The sequence below is a fragment of the Electrophorus electricus genome, chromosome 2 (assembly GCF_041902795.1).
Source record: "Electrophorus electricus isolate QZ-2024a chromosome 2, ASM4190279v1, whole genome shotgun sequence".
Classification (NCBI taxonomy): Eukaryota; Metazoa; Chordata; class Actinopteri; order Gymnotiformes; family Gymnotidae; genus Electrophorus; species Electrophorus electricus.
Window position 1 is genome coordinate 43,855,525 of NC_137498.1, and position 18,535 is coordinate 43,874,059.

General features: G+C 40.2%; 2 protein-coding genes across 9 annotated transcripts; one reads left to right on the plus strand and one right to left on the minus strand.

Moving 5' to 3' along the window:
* The first annotated feature begins 386 nt into the window (after positions 1-386).
* Positions 387-5,410, plus strand: psmd4a (proteasome 26S subunit ubiquitin receptor, non-ATPase 4a). The gene is made up of 10 exons (XM_027011545.3): positions 387-507; positions 1,514-1,654; positions 1,822-1,936; positions 2,032-2,118; positions 2,223-2,291; positions 2,719-2,934; positions 3,576-3,684; positions 4,329-4,460; positions 4,724-4,779; positions 4,898-5,410. Exons 1-10 carry the CDS (start codon positions 482-484, stop codon positions 5,066-5,068), a joined length of 1,122 nt encoding a protein of 373 aa, XP_026867346.1. The 5' UTR covers positions 387-481; the 3' UTR covers positions 5,069-5,410.
* An 823-nt stretch (positions 5,411-6,233) lies between these two features.
* Positions 6,234-18,511, minus strand: si:ch73-347e22.4 (uncharacterized). 8 transcript variants are annotated; one of them, XM_027011544.3, is made up of 6 exons: positions 18,452-18,511; positions 15,730-15,964; positions 15,353-15,637; positions 14,947-15,261; positions 7,050-14,836; positions 6,577-6,934 (listed from the first exon to the last, which is right to left on the minus strand). In XM_027011544.3, the coding sequence occupies exons 2-6, from the start codon at positions 15,922-15,924 to the stop codon at positions 6,721-6,723; spliced, it is 8,796 nt and encodes a 2,931-aa protein (XP_026867345.3). In that variant the 5' UTR covers positions 15,925-15,964; positions 18,452-18,511; the 3' UTR covers positions 6,577-6,720. The 8 variants fall into 8 exon arrangements, with proteins under 8 accessions (XP_026867344.3, XP_026867343.3, XP_026867341.3 ...); XM_027011543.3 differs by having other exon boundaries at positions 6,234-14,836; positions 15,377-15,637; XM_027011542.3 differs by having other exon boundaries at positions 6,234-14,836; positions 15,359-15,637.
* Positions 18,512-18,535: the final 24 nt, after the last annotated feature.

An 18,535-nucleotide genomic window follows, 5' to 3' on the forward strand; every position in this document is an offset into this window, starting at 1 on the left:
GTGGAGCTTTAAAATCAGTTCTGTAACTAACTAGAATTCATTGTAGAGATTTTAGAAATGGAGTAATGTGCTCTGTTTTGTCCTGAGTAAAACTCTCACAGCAGCTATCTTTGAGCTCTTGGATGGTCTTTTTGGGAAGTCTAGTTTGGAGACCATTACAGTAGTCGACCCATTTGGAGATAGAAGTGTGCATGAGTTTCTTTAGGTCTTGAGACATTATGTACAAAGCAACAAAACAACAACAATTAAGTCACTGTCCAATAATTTATCGACTGCATTAAAAATATTACATTATGAATTGTGCTAACAATTGTGCTAACAATGCAGTCTCTTACCACTTGGTCGCAACAGTTGGGTATGTGCACTGAGCAGTCCTGCTAGACGAAGAAACATTTTTAGTACCCAATCAACGCCGTTATTATGAAGATCCTTATTTGGGCCAATCAGACGCGGTGTTGTTCCTGAATAGAACGTTTCCAAGATGGTGCTTGAAAGCACTATGGTCTGGTAAGAAATAAACAAACTCGTTATACACGTTTACACATAGCTAACGTTTACTGTTTTATACCTAACACATCGCTTACGTTTACTGTTTCGAAAAAAAATGTGTTTAAGATCTGTGTTTGACGTATGGGTCGTAATCAACGAAAAAGAGGACAATCGAGAACCCAAACGCCGGCTGGATTATCCTGAGTCATGAGCTAACGCTAATGCTAAGGCTAACTCTTATAACGCTGAATAAGATCCGAGGGAACGAAAACGGTCAACACGACTCATAAAACCAAAGCAGCGCTGAAGTTTAGCCTTCTGCTCTCTCATAACGTTCCTGATATAACTGGTTGGGTTCGCTACTTGACCTGTAGCTAGTTAGCTGTCCGGGCTAACCAGCGTCCAGGAGTACGTTGGAATAGTTGTTCAAAATTGTCGGAATTATTTCGGCATTTGACTGAGACGCGGTTCCGACCCATTATACGTGGTATGATCATAATGAATTAAAAACATTTTATGCGAGAGCTCTCCTAGCTAATGCTGTTGTAGCTATCGCGTTGGGTTATGCTATCTAGCTGGTTGGGTTGAGGTAGCCAACAAAGCAGTAGCTTGCAAATTAGCTATGCTAGTGATTATTTTACATTTATGGCATTTAGCTGACTAAACCATCGAACTTGAGGGTTAAGGGTTTTGCTCAGGGGCCCAACAGTGACAACTTTGCAGTGGTGGGGATTGAACCATTAACCTGATTACTAGTCAAGTACCTTAACCACTGAGCAACCTTACTTTTACAAGCTGCGTGTTAGATGATTTGTCCGTATGTGGTTTCTGGCATTCTGGCCAGACAACAGTTAGGAGTCGGTCAATTAGAAATGACGAAGGCCTTGGACGTTTATGTTCACAAACATTTGACAAAGTACAGTCTTTCTGGTTCACTTTCTAGCACGATTTAAGAAAAATATAAACACAGAGGGCTGCAGGACACACGTCGCTACCTCGTCCACATTATCTTTACATTTTGCAGTGTGGACAACAGTGAATACATGAGAAATGGCGATTTCATGCCCACCCGACTACAAGCGCAGCAGGACGCTGTCAACATCGTGTGTCATTCAAAAACGCGCAGCAATCCAGAAAATAACGTGGGGCTCATCACCATGGCCAAGTGAGTGCGTTTTCAGCTTGGATCTGATTTTAGGCATCTTTTAACGAATATATCTGCTAGCGTCGTTTGTTCTCGGCGATTCGTATCAGTTGGACTGTTATTTGACGTGCTGGTATAGCGGGTTGATTTGATTTGGGGTTGATGTATGTGTGAATTTGTTTGCGCAGTAATTGTGAGGTCCTGACCACACTTACACCGGACACTGGTCGCATCCTGTCCAAATTGCACGCTGTTCAGCCTCGTGGAAAGATCAGCTTCTGCACTGGCATTAGGGTAGCCCATGTAAGTTAGCGTGTACTGTTCACTTCACTGAATTTAGTTTTAAAAGTGTTGGATTAATTTATGGCCATTTTGTGTGTGTGTGTGTGTGTGTGTAGCTGGCACTGAAGCACAGACAGGGTAAAAACCACAAGATGAGAATCGTGGCTTTTGTGGGAAGCCCAGTAGAGGACAACGAGAAAGATGTAAGATTTGTGTATGCATGTTGTCTTTTGTTTCTCGCAGAACTGCATATGGATAAAATGTGTTGCTCAGACTGTTCTGTCAACAGTTCCTCTGTTTTTCACAGCTGGTGAAACTGGCAAAACGGTTGAAGAAAGAAAAGGTCAATGTGGATGTGATCAATTTTGGAGAGGAGGTAACTGTTTTACAGCATTAAAACTTTTATTTTGGAGATGAGGTAACTTGCAGTATTAAAACTTTTTATTTTGGAAAATGGCATGTTGACAAATGTTACACTGTTAACATTATCCCAGACCTCAGTCATGGTTTTGCACACTCAGAAATAAATGCCCAGCAAGTCGTTTTTATTATAGTTATTAGTGCATCAATTCTTAGGAGCAAAGGCGAGCACTTAAATTTTGACTGCTCTATCTGATAGTTAAGAATAAGTAATAACTTCTAAGTTAGGTAGCACAGCAAGCTGCCAAAGAAATGTCTTAACCAGGACTGGTGCTTTTTGTAGGCAACTGTTTATTCTACTTTGCTACACCAGGATTTTGCGCTTTCGTTTTCCCCATGATGCATGAGTTGCACTGCCTTACTCATCTGTACTCGCACTACAGGAAGTGAACACCGAGAAGCTGACTGCATTTGTCAACACTCTGAATGGGAAGGAGGGCACAGGCTCCCACCTGGTCACGGTGCCCCCTGGCCCCAGCCTGGCGGACGCTCTGCTCTCCTCACCCATCCTGGCAGGCGAGGGCGGGACTATGATGGGCTTGGGCGCCAGTGACTTTGAGTTCGGGGTGGACCCGAGCGCTGATCCAGAACTTGCCCTGGTAAGGATGGCACAAGTGAGCAAGGAAAATGGTCGCTGCTGTGATGTGGACCTGTTTTTGCAACCCTCGCGGCTGTTCAGATCGAGGATTTTCAAAGCAGCACTCGCGCTGCCACTTTGATCTTTTTTGAGCTGAGGACACACAACAGGAGCAACATAATCTTTTAAGAAAACATCAGAAAAATGTTTCTGTACTCTTACTAAACTCCAATCATTACCTATATGAGAGTTAGGTTGTATCATTCTCTTTGACAAGATCATACACAGATCTAGATAATTAGCAGTTATATGGGAGGTAATCTAACTGAGCCTATGAATTTCCTTTAGCCTCACAAGAATATATTTTGAAACTAATTTGCATTTGAACATTTGCTGTTTTTCATATACAACCATACATTGTACGTACAGTGGAAGGAGTGTGCAGCATTTCTGTGGTTGTATCCAAAACTTCATAATACCAACACAATGTCAAAATAGCACAGCACATTTAACCTTACAAACCTTACACCTCACGTACAACATACTGTTTAGATCACGTCTAAAGTGCGCCCGGGTTATTTGGTCTTGCCTAAGAGATACGCACGTGGACCCGAACACGTTTGAACATGTCGGTTCAAACCACTATTCATTCTTCTCCGTCAGGCCCTCCGTGTGTCTATGGAGGAACAGAGGCAGCGGCAAGAAGAGGAGGCTCGCAGAGCGGCCGCGCAGTCGGCAGCAGAAGCAGGCATTCCCACCCCTACTGCCGATGGTACTGATGCATCGGGGGGGCACTGCGGCGGCGTTTACCATTTAAAGGGAAAAATTAAGCAAAGATTAATTAGCCTGTGTATTTTTTGGTCTGACCTTTTGCTTTACCCAAAATCTGTTCTGCAAATAAATGCTCAAATGTTCATGTACGTGGTTCAAGCAACCTTGTCAAGATACAGAATAAATTTTAAATGGTGATTTTTAAAACGGTAAATTTACAAAATGTAAATTGTAGATGTAGTATCATTCTCACAACTTTAAGATTTGTTGTACTTGGGTGCTGGATAATAGATGTGTTGAGGAAAGGTGATTGATGGGGGGGGGGCTGCGAATGTTAGTTGTTCAGCTGTGCACTACTTTTGTTCAGTTTTATAGATTACAGGAGGACATACTCTGTCCTTAACAAAGGTTGCAACTTTACTTATGATTGGGTATTGTTTGATGCAAATGTACCTTGTTTTCAGTGCAAAATTTAAAGAAACAAACTTTGGACATCAGACATATCTGATGTTAACCTTGCCTGATCATTACATGCTGAGGTTGCTAAAGTATTTAACACAGTTGTAGGCTCTGTTCCGTCTGACTTTTCCTCGAATCCATAATCAAAACAAGCGCACACACACCTGAGTCTTTAAATCTTTTTAGAATCGGAGGAGGCTCTCCTGAAGATGTCTGTGTCTCAGCCTGAGACAGGTGTGCCATCACTACCAGATTTCAGCAGCATGACTGAGGAGGAGCAGATTGCTTATGCCATGCAAATGTCCCTGGCTGGGGGAGGTCAGTTGTCCTCAATTCTTGTGGCACGTTCTCTGCCTTAATTTTCAGATGTTTTGTATTGTTAGAGCCCATCCCTGGAGATCTTCCTTTTGCAGAGTTTAGTTCCAACCTTAATCTAACACACCTGATTAATATTAAACCATATATTCAGTTGTGGGGTTTTTGGATAAATTATGCAGTTCTACACTTAGTGTATAACTTGCACACCTGTAATTGATAGCAGCCTAGAGCCTGTACATACGTATGTGTGTTTCTTTTTCCAGAATTTGGTGAATCGATGGATACAGGAGCGCCAATGGATACAGCTGAATCTGCTAAGGTACGGTACTGCGCCCAGATAGATTACCTTACTGATGGATATGATTTTCATTCTTGTGATCATTCATCTTGTGCCTGTCTGCTAAATATCTTCCCATCATCTTTTTTATTGCCAAAAGGAAGAGGATGACTATGATGTAATGCAAGATCCAGAGTTTCTCCAAAGTGTGTTGGAGAACCTGCCTGGTGTGGACCCCAACAATGAGGCTATTCGTAATGCCATGGGCTCTCTGGCTTCTCAGAGTGGGAACAAACCAGATGGCAAAAAAGATGAGGACAAGAAGAAATAAATAATGTCACTAGAAAGTGATGTATCCACCTGGTATTGCTTAGATGAGACATTTTGGGTGGGTGAAGGAGGAAAAAAAAGAAGCCCAACAAATAAACTGGGCAGTGAGACCTTCCCATAAATGTCCCAGAGAACAAGTTTAGTTACAGGCTTTATAAAGAATGGATGCCCTAAACATTTTTAAACTCTGGATGCATTCAATTTAACTGAGATATTGGCAGTCTATAGCTCAGATATACACATCATGCTCTCTCTCTCTTTCTTTCCCCTGTAGTGGTTGCTTCCTGTTTACTGCTGAATTTTTTTCTTTTCTATTGCCATTAAAGATTTGGTTAAAATACAATACTGGTATTTATTATTTAAAATACTGGTATTACTGCTTTTCTGTTGAGAAAGCATCTGCTAATAAAAAAAAAAACTATTGGTTCAGAGGGAAAAGTCTTTATATTCTTATGGTTCGTATTATATAAAAACCACTATTTGACTTTCCATTGAATTAACAAAATGGTCCAAGTAACTCCTACGTTTTTATTAAGCACTTTTAAAATAAACTTTTCAAAAAAAGTTTGTTTTAGAAAATAAATCTAAAGAATTTTCAAGGGAAGATGTCAAAGTGTCAGAGCTTTGATGTACAGTACACACAAACAGAAAAACTAATAAGCAGTTAGTGTCCAGTTTCCCTCATAACCTCAGGAGAAACCATTTGCTACTCTTCGATTCTCTATAAATGGCTATCGTTACCTTTTTACTGATACAGTATTTAACCATAATAAACAAAGTAAAGGGAAAAGCTAATCTAATACAGGAACTCTTAGGAAAAGAGTTCCAGTGCAGGTTTGTAAGAATATTTACAGGTCCATGTATACTGTAATATCAGTTTGAATGTATACATCAGTTCATCTGTGTAGACCAGTTCTTCAGTACCAAGTTTAAAATCAGGTTGGCACTAAAGCTGAAGTGTTGAAGGCACAAGTTCAGACCATATAGCATTCAATCAGATAATGAACAGGGCTTTTTGTTTTTTTTACATTCTGGTATTAGACATCAATGAAGGACATAAAACTCCAATCATCTGGACATTTTTTAGATTGTGGATAACAAACATTTCCAGTATCACAATAAAAGGTCTGTAGTGATATCTGATAACATTTAAATAATTCCACAAATAAGAATAAAACCTTTATTTACCTAACGCATATGGCATTGTCAAACTAACAGATGCAGTTTGAAACATTAATTTAACATGTCATAATAAATTTCAACATTCATAATACTGCACCATTCATAAAAATATAAAAATGTCTGACCTGTGTTTTGAAAAAGTGTCTGAAACAGTAGGTTGCTTATCCTGATGAAACATGCATTCTCATATATTCATTCTCCTTTCTCTGAGTATTTTTTCATTTATGTTTAGACATTTATTCCCTAATGCATGTAAAAAGTAGTGTTCATGTAACTCTTCAAGTCGGCTGAATCGTTCGGAGCAGTCTGCACATTCAAAGCTTTCTTCTTGCTCCCCCTTTTCATCTGTGTTCACACAGGTGGTTGGTCCCTCCAAAAACACACTCATTTGCACAAACTTATCTGTCCAAGTAAGATCATTAAGAAGAGCTTTGGCCTGGATATTATCGGTTATTGTTTGTGTGTCAAGTGCTAGCAAACATTCAGTGGGAAGAGATGGATTCGGAGAAGGTTCTTGCCTTTCCGAAGCCTGAGGTAGGTCTGTTGTGTCAGTTTCTGTACAGATTTCAGTGCTGTGTGGTATGCTTTGTCCTGGAAGACCACTTCTAGACATGATGCTGGGAGAAACATGGCCATTGCTTGATGTCTGTTGCAGTGTTTCATCCTCAGAATCCAAATTAATGACCTGGAGACATACAGTTGATAGACTGGGTATCACATAGAGCTTGTCAGGGTGGGGGTACGTGTAAATACTTTCATCACTTGGAATGGTATCAAGGTTCAGACTAGATATCAAAGACCTGCGTGTAGGAGGAGTTGTACATTCTGTGCAAGGATGAAGGCTCCCATCTAATAATGAGGTAGATCCATTTGAATGGGCAGAACGACCGTGACTCCTTGAACCTGAGGAATGACATATCTGATGAGCATAGAGCAGATCCCCAGTGGAGAAGCTAGCCTTACATCTTTTGCAGGTGTATGGAAAGGAAAAGGGCTCTGATGGAATATCAGGGAGGGGGAGGCCAAGAGAATTATTGTGCATGTTTAAATGTTCCTGTAGGGCTTTTTTATTTGTAAATGAGAGATTGCATTTGAGACACTGGTGTGAAACAGTACCATTGTGGAGGTGACTATGCTTAACCAAGTTTCTCAAACTACTAAAGCTCTTTGCACAGACATCACACTGTAAGCTATATGATGGCTGATGAAGTGCACACTGGTGAGCATGAAGAGCATCTTCATGGACAAAAGTTTGGGGGCAGAGGGGGCAAGCAAAAGGTCGTTCTCCTGCATGGCTAATCATATGGTCTTTGTATGAACTGAAGAACATAAACTGGAGGTTACACTGAGAACAAGAATAGCAACGACTTTTCGCACGATGAATACGCTGGTGCAACCAAAGTCTGTTCCACCTTTCAAAAGACTGGCCACAGTGTCCACAAACGTATCTAAAACTAGGTGCATGTGTCTGCATGTGAGCACATAAAGTCCTGTATCGCTCATATCTCTGACCACAACGTGGGCACTCAAATTTCCAGAGACTTGGTGAGATTTCTATGCATTCCAAAGAGTTGTTTGATGACGCACAGCTCATCACAGACGGTGAGGGTGATGGAGGACTGGAATTAATGAACTGATCATCATCAGGCAGGTGTAGAGTTTCAGGCAAAGAAGAATCCTTCAGGGCAGGACAAGGCTGAGAAGTAATATGTTCTGTCCTTAGCAGATAATTATCATCCGTCTGGGACTTCTCCTCAGACTGCAGGACACTTGACTGAGAACCGTTTTTGATTATAGAAGTCTGTAAAGAACAGCTATTAATCTGTGAATTATACTGAGAGTAAGTACATTTCTGGGTGTCACCATTCAGAAAATCAGTAAGAGAAGCACCACATGACACCTCCTCCCCACTTGAGTGACAGCACACCTTACAATGAATACTAACTTCAGAATCCTTATCATAACTCTGCCCACAAGAAAAACAGAGATATGGTGGAGACTTGGTGTGGGTCTGAAGGTGGAGAGTATACTGGCACCATTTCTGATAGAGTTGCTTGCATATCTGACATTTGAAGAAAACTGGTGTATTTACTTGGCCATCAACTCCCTGATTCACTAGAAAGCCTTCAATGTCACTGTGGGTCCCATTTAATTGCTGCTTACCAATACATAATTTGGATGCTTGATGTGCTCGCAGAGCAGAGAGGTCAGAGAAAGCATGACTGCAGTGACAACAGGAGAAAGGGGTCTCACCAGTGTGCTTCCGGGAGTGATTTTTCAGTGCCTTGAGCCGAATAAACCCTTTACCACAAATGGAGCAGGCATATGGTTTAACAGGCCAGTGTGTTTTCTCATGGGCTACAAGGTGCGAAAGCTTCCGAAATGTTTTTCCACAGGCTTTACAAGACAGGAGGTTCTCTCTGCCATTCATATGGCTTTTCAACATAAATTTGTTGGGATAGTTGTTACAAATTTTGGAAGTAAGGCTGTCGTTATTGTCTGATGGGACACTGGGTTTACACTGGGTAATTTTGCTTGGTTTATTACTGGACTCCTGTAAGTGAACCTTAAAGTGTGATACCAAATCATATTTTTGAGAGAATTTTTTAGCACAGCAAGGACATTTCAGAGACGTTGGCTGCACATGAACGTTTTTATGGGATTTAAATTTGGAGAGGTGAGCAAAGTTCTTTCCACAGTGTTTACATCCATAAGGTTTTTCACCTGTATGAATACGTCTATGAGCAATGTATGCCGAGATATGATGGAAGATCCGACCACAGTATTTACAAGTGATAGTTTTTTTGGCTATTTGTTTTAAGGATCCCCTCTTTGCAGTCTCATCAGCTTTGTTTAGTGTTGCCATGTAATCTTCATCACAGTACTGAGTAAATCCATCAGCTGTCAGAACTTGAGAGCGTTGATGTGAAACAGCCTCGCTAACAATCTTTGCTCCAGGTGAGTCTTCCAGTGTAATGTCCCTCCCTAAATCTTCTACATTTGACATGTGTTTGTGTTCATCAGACACTTTGAGACTCGCATTACTTAGTTTTCCTAATTCTTGTTCCTTTATTTTTTTGTCACAACATACATCGTCAATCTTGCCAGAATGAAATCGAGTGTTAAGACCAGAAGATTGCTGAGACGTTTCAAAAGCATCACCATCATTTGGCTTAATGCTGAGAACTTTCTCCTTCTTCCTCTGATCATAACTTGACTTTTTTCGGTGTGCTATACCTTTCATATTCTTATTGTTTAACTTGGTAACAGTGTTTGTCAATAGAGCAAAGTGAGCCCCTTCATTCTGTGATTCCGGTAGCATCTTACTAGCATCAGCATGAAAATCTTTTATTGAACTCTTTTCATCATCTCTTAAAAGAATGTCTTTTTGTATTTCAGTCTCAAGTGAGCCTTCGGAAAGATCTAACAGTTTGTCACGTTCAGTAGGTTTCTGCTGCAATTGTTCACCCAGTGTTTTTCTACTTGTTACCTGGCCAATATCTGTTTGAAATTTTGTGATCTTACTTCTGGATCCTGTCTTCACACCCCTTTTCTCTCCACACTCAGCGACTACATTTGATGGTTGCTTTATTGCTTTTTTCTGGTCACATTTCTTTTTCTTTTTTGCATGGTTACTCAGGGACTCTGCGCTTGAACTAATCCCACTGTTGAATTTTTGCTTCCTCTTTACAGAAGGAATACGAGCCACTAGCTGCATTTCTTTGTTCTCTGATATTTTTAGATAATGACCAGGAGATGTTCCAGAAACCCCTATGCCATCTCTGTCTGTATTTTGATGTTTTTCATCAGTAACATCACAGCTACTCTGATTAGGCAGAGGTTCATGGCAGTTAGATTGGTTTGGGGCACCTTGCCTCTTAGTGGATTTTTTGGCTTTCTTCATATCCCTTTGGCACACAGCTTGACTATGTGATGAGATATTGTTGTTTGCTGCGCTAACATCAGGTTTTTGAACCCCTTTGACTTTTGCCAGTCTTTTAGAATGCCTTAAATTTGACAGCTGCAAGCTTGCTGACTTCATGTTGGACTTTTTGCCTTGTCTCTTTGAATGACTGGGAACAGTCTGTGGCAAAGTTACTGTGTCAGATGGACTGGAAATATTCCATTCTTCAAGTGGTTTTTCTAAGTTACTGCTCATGGCATTTTTTAATAACACTCTTTTTCTTTTAGGCCGGCCAATCTTCTGTGTCACCAAACTTTCAGGTGCTGTAGATTTAATTTCTTCACTGGCAACATTTGAGTTTTGACAGGGTGAGACAACACATTCCATAGGAGGTATGGACATGTTTTTCTTGCATTTTGGATCATGTTTCATTGTTACAGAAGATTTTCTTGATTTGTTTTTTGTCTTTGATGGTTGTTCTGATGAGACCTGCTCTCCTTTTTGAGCTTCATCTAAAGCAGCTGTTTGTGTTATTTGAGCCCTTAATGCTGTATCTTTTCTCTGCTTCTTTGATGGTCTTCCACGACCTGCTGATTTTTTCCTTTCTCCACTAAAAATAATACAGTTATGGGTAAGAGTTCCTCTATCAGTGGTGGTTTGTGAATGAAAGGGATCTGACTCCTCAAGATTACTAAGACCCTCACAGGGATCAGATGACATATTACTAGAACAGTTGCCTGTGTTTTCAGGCAAATAGGAGCAATTTTTCAATGAACGGCATGATTTTCTAGAGGTGTTCATAAGTGAATCTGTCCGTGTTTCTTTTGACTTAATTAAGTCTTTAAAAACAACACTTTGAGGGACTTTCTGTAGATCTTGGTTAGTTATATTTCCTGAAGTCTCCTGAATAGCTGACAGTAGTTTAGCCATTTTAATTAGCGTCTTCTTTTTATAGGGACGGCCAACTCCTTTCCTTTGAAGAGATCTTTGAATTCTTTTGAGATAATCCCGTTCCTCTAGCTCAGTGGAACAATCCACTTTAATTGAAACCATTTCCTTGTCAAGGGAATCCGACACTTGCTGTTGAGTAACAGGCATTTCATGATGCCCTTCGGGGTCCAGATTCACATTTTTGGTACTAGTCTTCCAAACAAAAGGGTGTTTCTTAGGGCTAGATTGTTGTTGCCTTGGCTTGTTTAAATTGTTTTTGACTTCCTTTGTTGGCTTCTCTGGTTCGACTTTAATCTCTGGCAAAGGCTGAACTCTATTTTCCAATTGTACTGGAGACACTGTTTCTGTAAACAAATAAGGATCAACTGTTCCAGGAGTTTTTGTGTTTTTCTGGGATTTTTTTGCTTTCTTTTTCACTACATTTTTATTCTGATCACATTTCAGAAGTTCTTCAGAAGTTTTCATAATACAGAAATCGAGCTGCAAATCTGGTGTGTTGTCCAATCTCTGAGCCATGTTCTGTTTGGAATCTGTCTGAGTGTCACTATGATCTTGTGCTTTCTGGCCATTCTCTTTCGGTGTGCTTGAAAAACCACATAGAGCAAAAGCATTCTCTGAATCCATGGTTTCCTGTGGGGTTGTAGGAGTTTTAACATTACTTTCTGACTTGACACATTCAACATTTTTGTTGGAGCATGATTTGATAAACTTCATTGAGCTCTGGCTTTTGAAATAGGGAGCTGGGTTACTTTGCTCCAATAAAGAATTGCTTGATGCAAACAACTTTTCTGTTTCATTTTGCAGTTTTGAGCTCCTTTTCTTAGATTTCTTGGTGTTCTGTGTGCCCAAATTTAAACAACTAATCTCAGACACTGAAAGGGAATCTGCCGAATCAGATGCTTCACAGAAGGCAGGACCCTCTGTCAAATGATTAGTTATGTCAGTATTTCTTTCCTTTTTACAGGATTTTTTTAATCGTCTTTTTGCTTTTACTGAACTCTCCGCTCTGAAAGTTACTCTACTTTCCAAAGTCTCTAAAACTAATGGAAGAATGGAATTTTCTTGCTGGGACACAGCTTGGCAGGTTGTGGGTGTTTGTGCGCTGTTATTTTTGACTTCAGAAGCACTCTTTTTTCTTGGCTTCTTTGGAATGACTTTTGAACTAACTATACCAGTGATCCTAGTCTGAGGCACTGGGGTAACAGCTGAAGACTGCAACTGGCTATGAGAAGCACTACAATCAACAGCGTGGTGTTCAACTGTTGCAGCATTCCTAGTTTCCTGTTTCCTTTTTTTGGCAATTTTTTTTGTCTTTTTAATGTTGGTACTTCTATTACTTCCCATTATTGAAGTACTGTCTGTATGTGGTGATGAATCTTCATATGGGGAATGATTCTGAGTAAGGGTAAGCATGCCATCAATTCTCAGTGCCCTCTTGCTCCTTTGCCTCTTAGTCAGCAAGCTTTCCTTATCCTCACTATCAGGAACAGCATTATATGGAGGTGTTTTACAACTGATGTGACTTGGCATTTCATTATTATCCTTCATATTAATCGGCTCTTGTTTAATAAAAGCAACAGCATTGCAGAGTTTTGTTTTTGGTATTGTGTTTTGTATCTCTGTCTTCTTAGATGGGCTAAATAATGTCTCCTCTTGCAGGTGTAACTTTTTGGTTGGTGACTCACATCCTCCAACTGATGAACTGTAAGACGTGACCAGGATTTTATTATTTTCCTCCGGCAGTATTTTAATTTTCTTTGGTATCCTTTGCTTTCTCTTTGTGCTCTGTGGGACATCAGTAGTGAAGCTGACCCTCTCATATTCAGTCTCATCTTTTTTTATTGACAAGAGCTCAAAGTTCCTCTTGGGATGGAGATCACCACTTTTATGGGTGAACTGCATTTCAGTGCCGTCACAGGTCAATGCCTCAGAGTCAGAAGTCAGTTCACCTATTTTTTGGCCCTGACCAGCTAATGTCTCACACCTTATTGTGTTTCTTTTTCTTGGCATTTTCTGCCTTTTTAGAGCATTTTGTGGGTTTTGAGGGGAAAAGACATTTTCAGAGCCAGATGTGGGTGAAGCCTCCTGTACATTTTCAAAAGCATACGGTTCGGGAAATTCTGGTATATTGCTGGAGACCAATGTTTTCCTTGGACATCTAAGTATTTTGAATATTTTTGCTGAATCTTCTGTAATTTGGCATGCTGCAAAGTCTTGTTTATTTGGTGTGCTTAAAGACAACTTTGCAGTATTTCTGGTTTCCAGTGTGTCCTGTGCTTCATCGGAGTGTTTCAAGTCAACTGTTAAGACACATAGAGAAGGCAGAGAAGGTTCCTGAGTTTCCACATTGTGAGGTTGCTTTGCACCACAGCCGTTATCTTTTTTTTTACCGTGAGCATATAAATCACCTGTTTTCCTTTTGACTGGCTTCTTTTTTTTCACCTTGTGAGATCCGTGAACAGCAGAGAACGCTTCAGTGGTGAATACTGATTCTTTTGCTAGTCTGGATTCAGCATTTGACAGGTAACTTAGATATACCTCTTTTGCAGGAGGTAGATTGGAACCATTTTTCTCAGTTTTGACCTCATTTGTACTGTCTGTACGAGTGTGATAGGGCTCTGTAAATTTGAGTGCAGTGGTAGGAGTAATTATCTTGCATAGGTTACGTACAAGGTCCTGAAGTTTACTGACAGAGGTAGATGAACATACACAATTTGGTTCAGCAGAATTACTGTTGAAGACACATGGCCAAAGGGCACCAACCTTCTCATTATGAACTTTAGTTTTTGAAGGACAGTGTTGGTAATTGCTTATATTCGTTTCATCTGTTATGTTTGAGTACCGGTTTTCTTCCACATGTATCAGTGGCAAAGCTGGCTTCTCATTTTGCAGTTCTGTATTGTTAAGGTTTATGTTAATTTCTGACTGAGTACAACCATGTTGTCCCATTTGATCAATGTTATACATTAGATTCTGGCTATCACATTCAAGTTTTGTTATTTGGGCAACTTGGACCTTTACATTTTCATCAGGTATACCAAAATGTGTAGGAACTGTTGCATTGTCACCTTTAGAGACCTTCTCTTCAGAAAACTCAGTATGACTGATTGCACATTTTCCAGTGCTGTCACCTTTACAAGACTGAGCATGTCCAATGTTGTAAGAGCCATGTTCAGCAGTTAGCACCAGTACTGTAGCAGCTGATGGAAGTGTGCGATTTTCATTCCCACTACTCTCCGAAAGGAGAGAAGGAGCCTCAGATGCAAGTTCATGTAGATTTTTAGACTGCTCCTCCATGTTAAATCTCATCACACCTAACCTCTCTGAAACGCAAGGTTTCTTAGTAAGAGAAGAAACTTCTGTCTTTTCCAGAGCGCAAACCCCCGTAGCTGCAGGCGGTTCCAGAGCGCAAACCCCCGTAGCTGCAGGCGGTTCCAGAGCGCAAACCCCCGTAGCTGCAGGCGGTTCCAGAGCGCAAACCCCCGTAGTTGCAGGCGGTTCCAGAGCGCAAAGCCCCGTAGCTGTAGGCGGTTCCAGAGGGCAAACCCCCATAGCTGTAGGCTGTTCCAGAGGGCAAACCCCCATAGCTGTAGGCTGTTCCAGAGAGCAAACCTCTGTGGCATTCTGGAATCCCAGTAATGGGCATTTCTCAAGTGTGCTACATTCAGTCCCTTTAATACTCCTGTCATTCAAAGATGAGCCATCGGTCGAGAACAGCTCCTGAATTATTCTCTGGAAGTATGAAAAGACAAAAAGTGTGAAAACAAACGGATACTTTATTTTACTATAACTGAATCAAAATATTAGTTTATATAAAAATGTGTTTAGAAAACACAACCTACCCTCTGTCGGACATCCTGATTTGATTTAACAGGTGACATATTTGTACCATCTGATAAAACACTAACAGATGAATTGCAATCCCTGTTAAATCCTGTTCTCTTATCCCTCTCTTGAAAACTGGACATGTAATCTATAGAATGAAAGTGGTCCTTCACTGGATCCAATACTCTTGTCTCTAGTTCCTCATACATTAGTGCAGTTCCGCACATGTCCACTGATAGATCTTGCTCCAGTTCCATACCATTGCTCATTTCTAAAGCTTCTTTGATAACAGATGTCCAGTGGGAAGAACTGCCCCCTTTCAGATCCTGGTTCTGTAAAATCAAAAAACAGCACATACTGTTCTTTAAAGAAAGTCAGCTACCTTTTGATTAGGAATAATCAAAATGATTAATAATGATTTACGTTTACTTGAGCTGATATATGTACATCACTGATTGATCCAGCAGGTAAACCATTATTGATTAAGATACATCTCCCTCTCCTCTCTGTTGCTGCCGTTTCTCCATAACTCTCTGCCACTTCTCCAATATTGGACCTAATAGAACACTGATTAACTGGGAAATACAAATATTTCCCAGAATCAGCTGCTGTTCCTGGCAGAATTCCCAAACAATCAGAAGAGAAGTCACTGTGTGTGGAGGATGATTCAGCTTCAACAGACAGCATGCCTCTTATCAGATCTGCCTCCTAGAAATGTAGCAAACAATATTTAAAGCTTTAGAAGGATTCAATTCTGCCTCAGATTTAAGGTATACAATATAACAAAATACTTCACATACCTTGTTCTGATGTCTTTCTGGCCATAGAGTATGAGGAAACATGCTTTCCCTATAATTCCCAGCCACTGTTACTTCTCCATTATTTGCAGGAATATTATTAGTATTATCCAATCCTTGGCATTCCTGTGATGTATTATAGGACACTTCATCATTATGTCTGCACTGGGCATTCCATAGAGGGAACTTGCCATCCATACTTGTATGAATCCGGAGAGTATGACTTATCTCCTAATTTCTATCCGCAGGCCAAAAAAAAGAGAGAAAAATACAGTTCTATTTTAAAACAGCCTGAAACGCACACATATGTACACATGCAGCTAGCAAAGCTGTTCAAGAAAATAATTTTTTAAAAAGACCTGATATATAATCTTACTTCATAAGTTGATTCTAGTATTGAATAAGGACAGTGTGTTTTGACTGCTCTTACACAAATCACTGTATTAATGAACTCAAACTAAGTAATTAACTAAGTCAAGTGTATCAGCAGACAAAAATGTAGAGCAAGAGAATTTCTAAGAACTTAAAACATTTCCAATACATTTATGACATGCATGTTCTGTAGGAATAAACAGCTCAAATATAATCTTGTTTTACTGGTTAGTGATTAGAATAATTGTACCACAATGTCAAAGAAAAATTGGAAATTGCGAACTTCATGCATAAACCAGATTAGATAACCATCATGGCAGTAATTTAACGATTGGCATGTTAATTTGTGCCAACATTTGCCACTGGAGGGAGCGGCAACTCCATATCACCTTATGAAGTGTTAATGTTGTTAGGCTTTGTTAAAGGAGACCTTTAGGCCTACTTTGTAAAAGCAGAAGGGGGAAGGTCCACAAAAACACTTAAGACTAGTGCTGAGATTTGCCATTACTGAGAAGCTCAAGCCCAGGTTAAAGTATCACCTTAAATTCAAAATAAGAATGTGTCACACACAAGACAAAACACGCATAACACACACAATCAAGGTGACTGAACTAATAAATCATTTTATACGGCATAATTTTGTACTGCACAATTAAACAACCACCATAAAAACAAAAAGCAAACAGATGCAAAACCTTCACATTACTGCAAAACATTTCCCTTCAAGTAAAACTAAACAGTCACTTTATGTGAAGTACAGACTTGACCTACCAGCCATAAAAATCACATAAGACACAGACGCAGCCCCAGGTGAAAGGTGAAATTACACTTTTGTTTGATATTATTGTGATAAGCACTCTGATGTCAAACTGTATGGACACAATGTTTTGTGCATGCCAAACCTATAGTTTAACTATTTGTAAATTCACTTTGGGCCACTGAAGCTGTCTGACTGTTCAAAGATTTCAAGACAGTACATATCTTACACTCTCAGTTCAATTTTTGATCATTTCATAATAGCTACATTTAGCCTTTAAACAAACATTTTTAGCTTTAACATTTATTAAAACTAACATTTCTTGCATGTAGACCACTATAAACCAAATGTTGGCCACCCTTGCCATCTCAGTTGTGTTAGTTTTGTGAAAGTGCTGTGAAATTAAATAAATACAGCACTTCCGGAGCAAGTTCATCTACTGTCTAGTACTGTAAGTGGTTTCCTGGATGTGGATTGGTTTATCACAGATTTTAGTCATATGCAAAAGCAATTAGGAAAATACCTGCTGGCTGCTATAGTTCTCTAGTACTCCACATTATGTGAATAAATGGTGTCAGACTGACGTCTTGGATAGGCAAAGCAATACTGACGTCAGTGTTTTCTGTGATATAGCTGGCGTTAACAAACAACTGGGCGTTGAGCTGAATCTTATCAAGCCTATCAAGGGATGGAGTAGGTCGCCTGCAAACTAAACTCCGCAACGCCTTGGCTGTCCAAGATCCGAATTTGACACCCCTAGAGTAAATCAAAACAGCAGCTACTCCTGCAGCGGGGATAAGATTAGTACTGTTTAAACTACAGCGACAACAGATTAAATCCCAGTCCCTTTTATTAGCTAGCTATCTAACTTGCTAAAATGCTTTAACTGAACAGTCAAAACTATTCAACTATCTAGAAGGGAACACGGCTACATGTACTTATCCAATACCGTAAAACCAGTAACTTAGCTAAACACCCAAATAACGCATGCTACAAAACTAACTAATAGAGCTCTGAGGTGGAAGTAATATATTTTCCCCAAGACCACGTAGGCTATATTTCAGTGCAATATGCTATATAATGTATTCAGTAACTACCAGTCATTTGTCTAATTGGCGATACTTTTCCTTCACATGCCAGTAAACTATCGGCTAGCCAGCTAGCGTTAGCTATCACGCCAGCAGTACGGTTAGGTCAGCTATTCTCAAGGTGCATTCTGTCTTTGTACACAATATGAGCGATACCTTACACAACACGGATCGTAAAGAGTAGGGCTACCGATACCGTCTGGAGAGCGACTTCCGCTGAGCGTGTTTTTAAAGACGACCTCGTTAAAAAGAAAACATTTAGTTTAGTTAGCTTGGTTTCGCTAGGTTAGCAGGCTAGCTGGTTTAGCTAAGTTAGCTAGGCTAGCTAGCTAGCTAGCTGCCCAGCACGCGTAACCCGGACTCGTGCATTCACCGCTGCAGCTGGCGGTAGAAGTTCTTGGTTTTCGAGTGGTCATTTTCATCCACGTCCAAAATGCAACTCGACACCGAGGCTTTCTATGCACTATTGGTTCTTATCTTTATGTTGTGATATGCAAGCGCTGATTACCCCCGTGGCGCTGTATTTTCCACTGCTGTTGCACCCAAACACATCATCCGCAAAGACCGGAAGCTCTGGATGTTGCGTGTAATG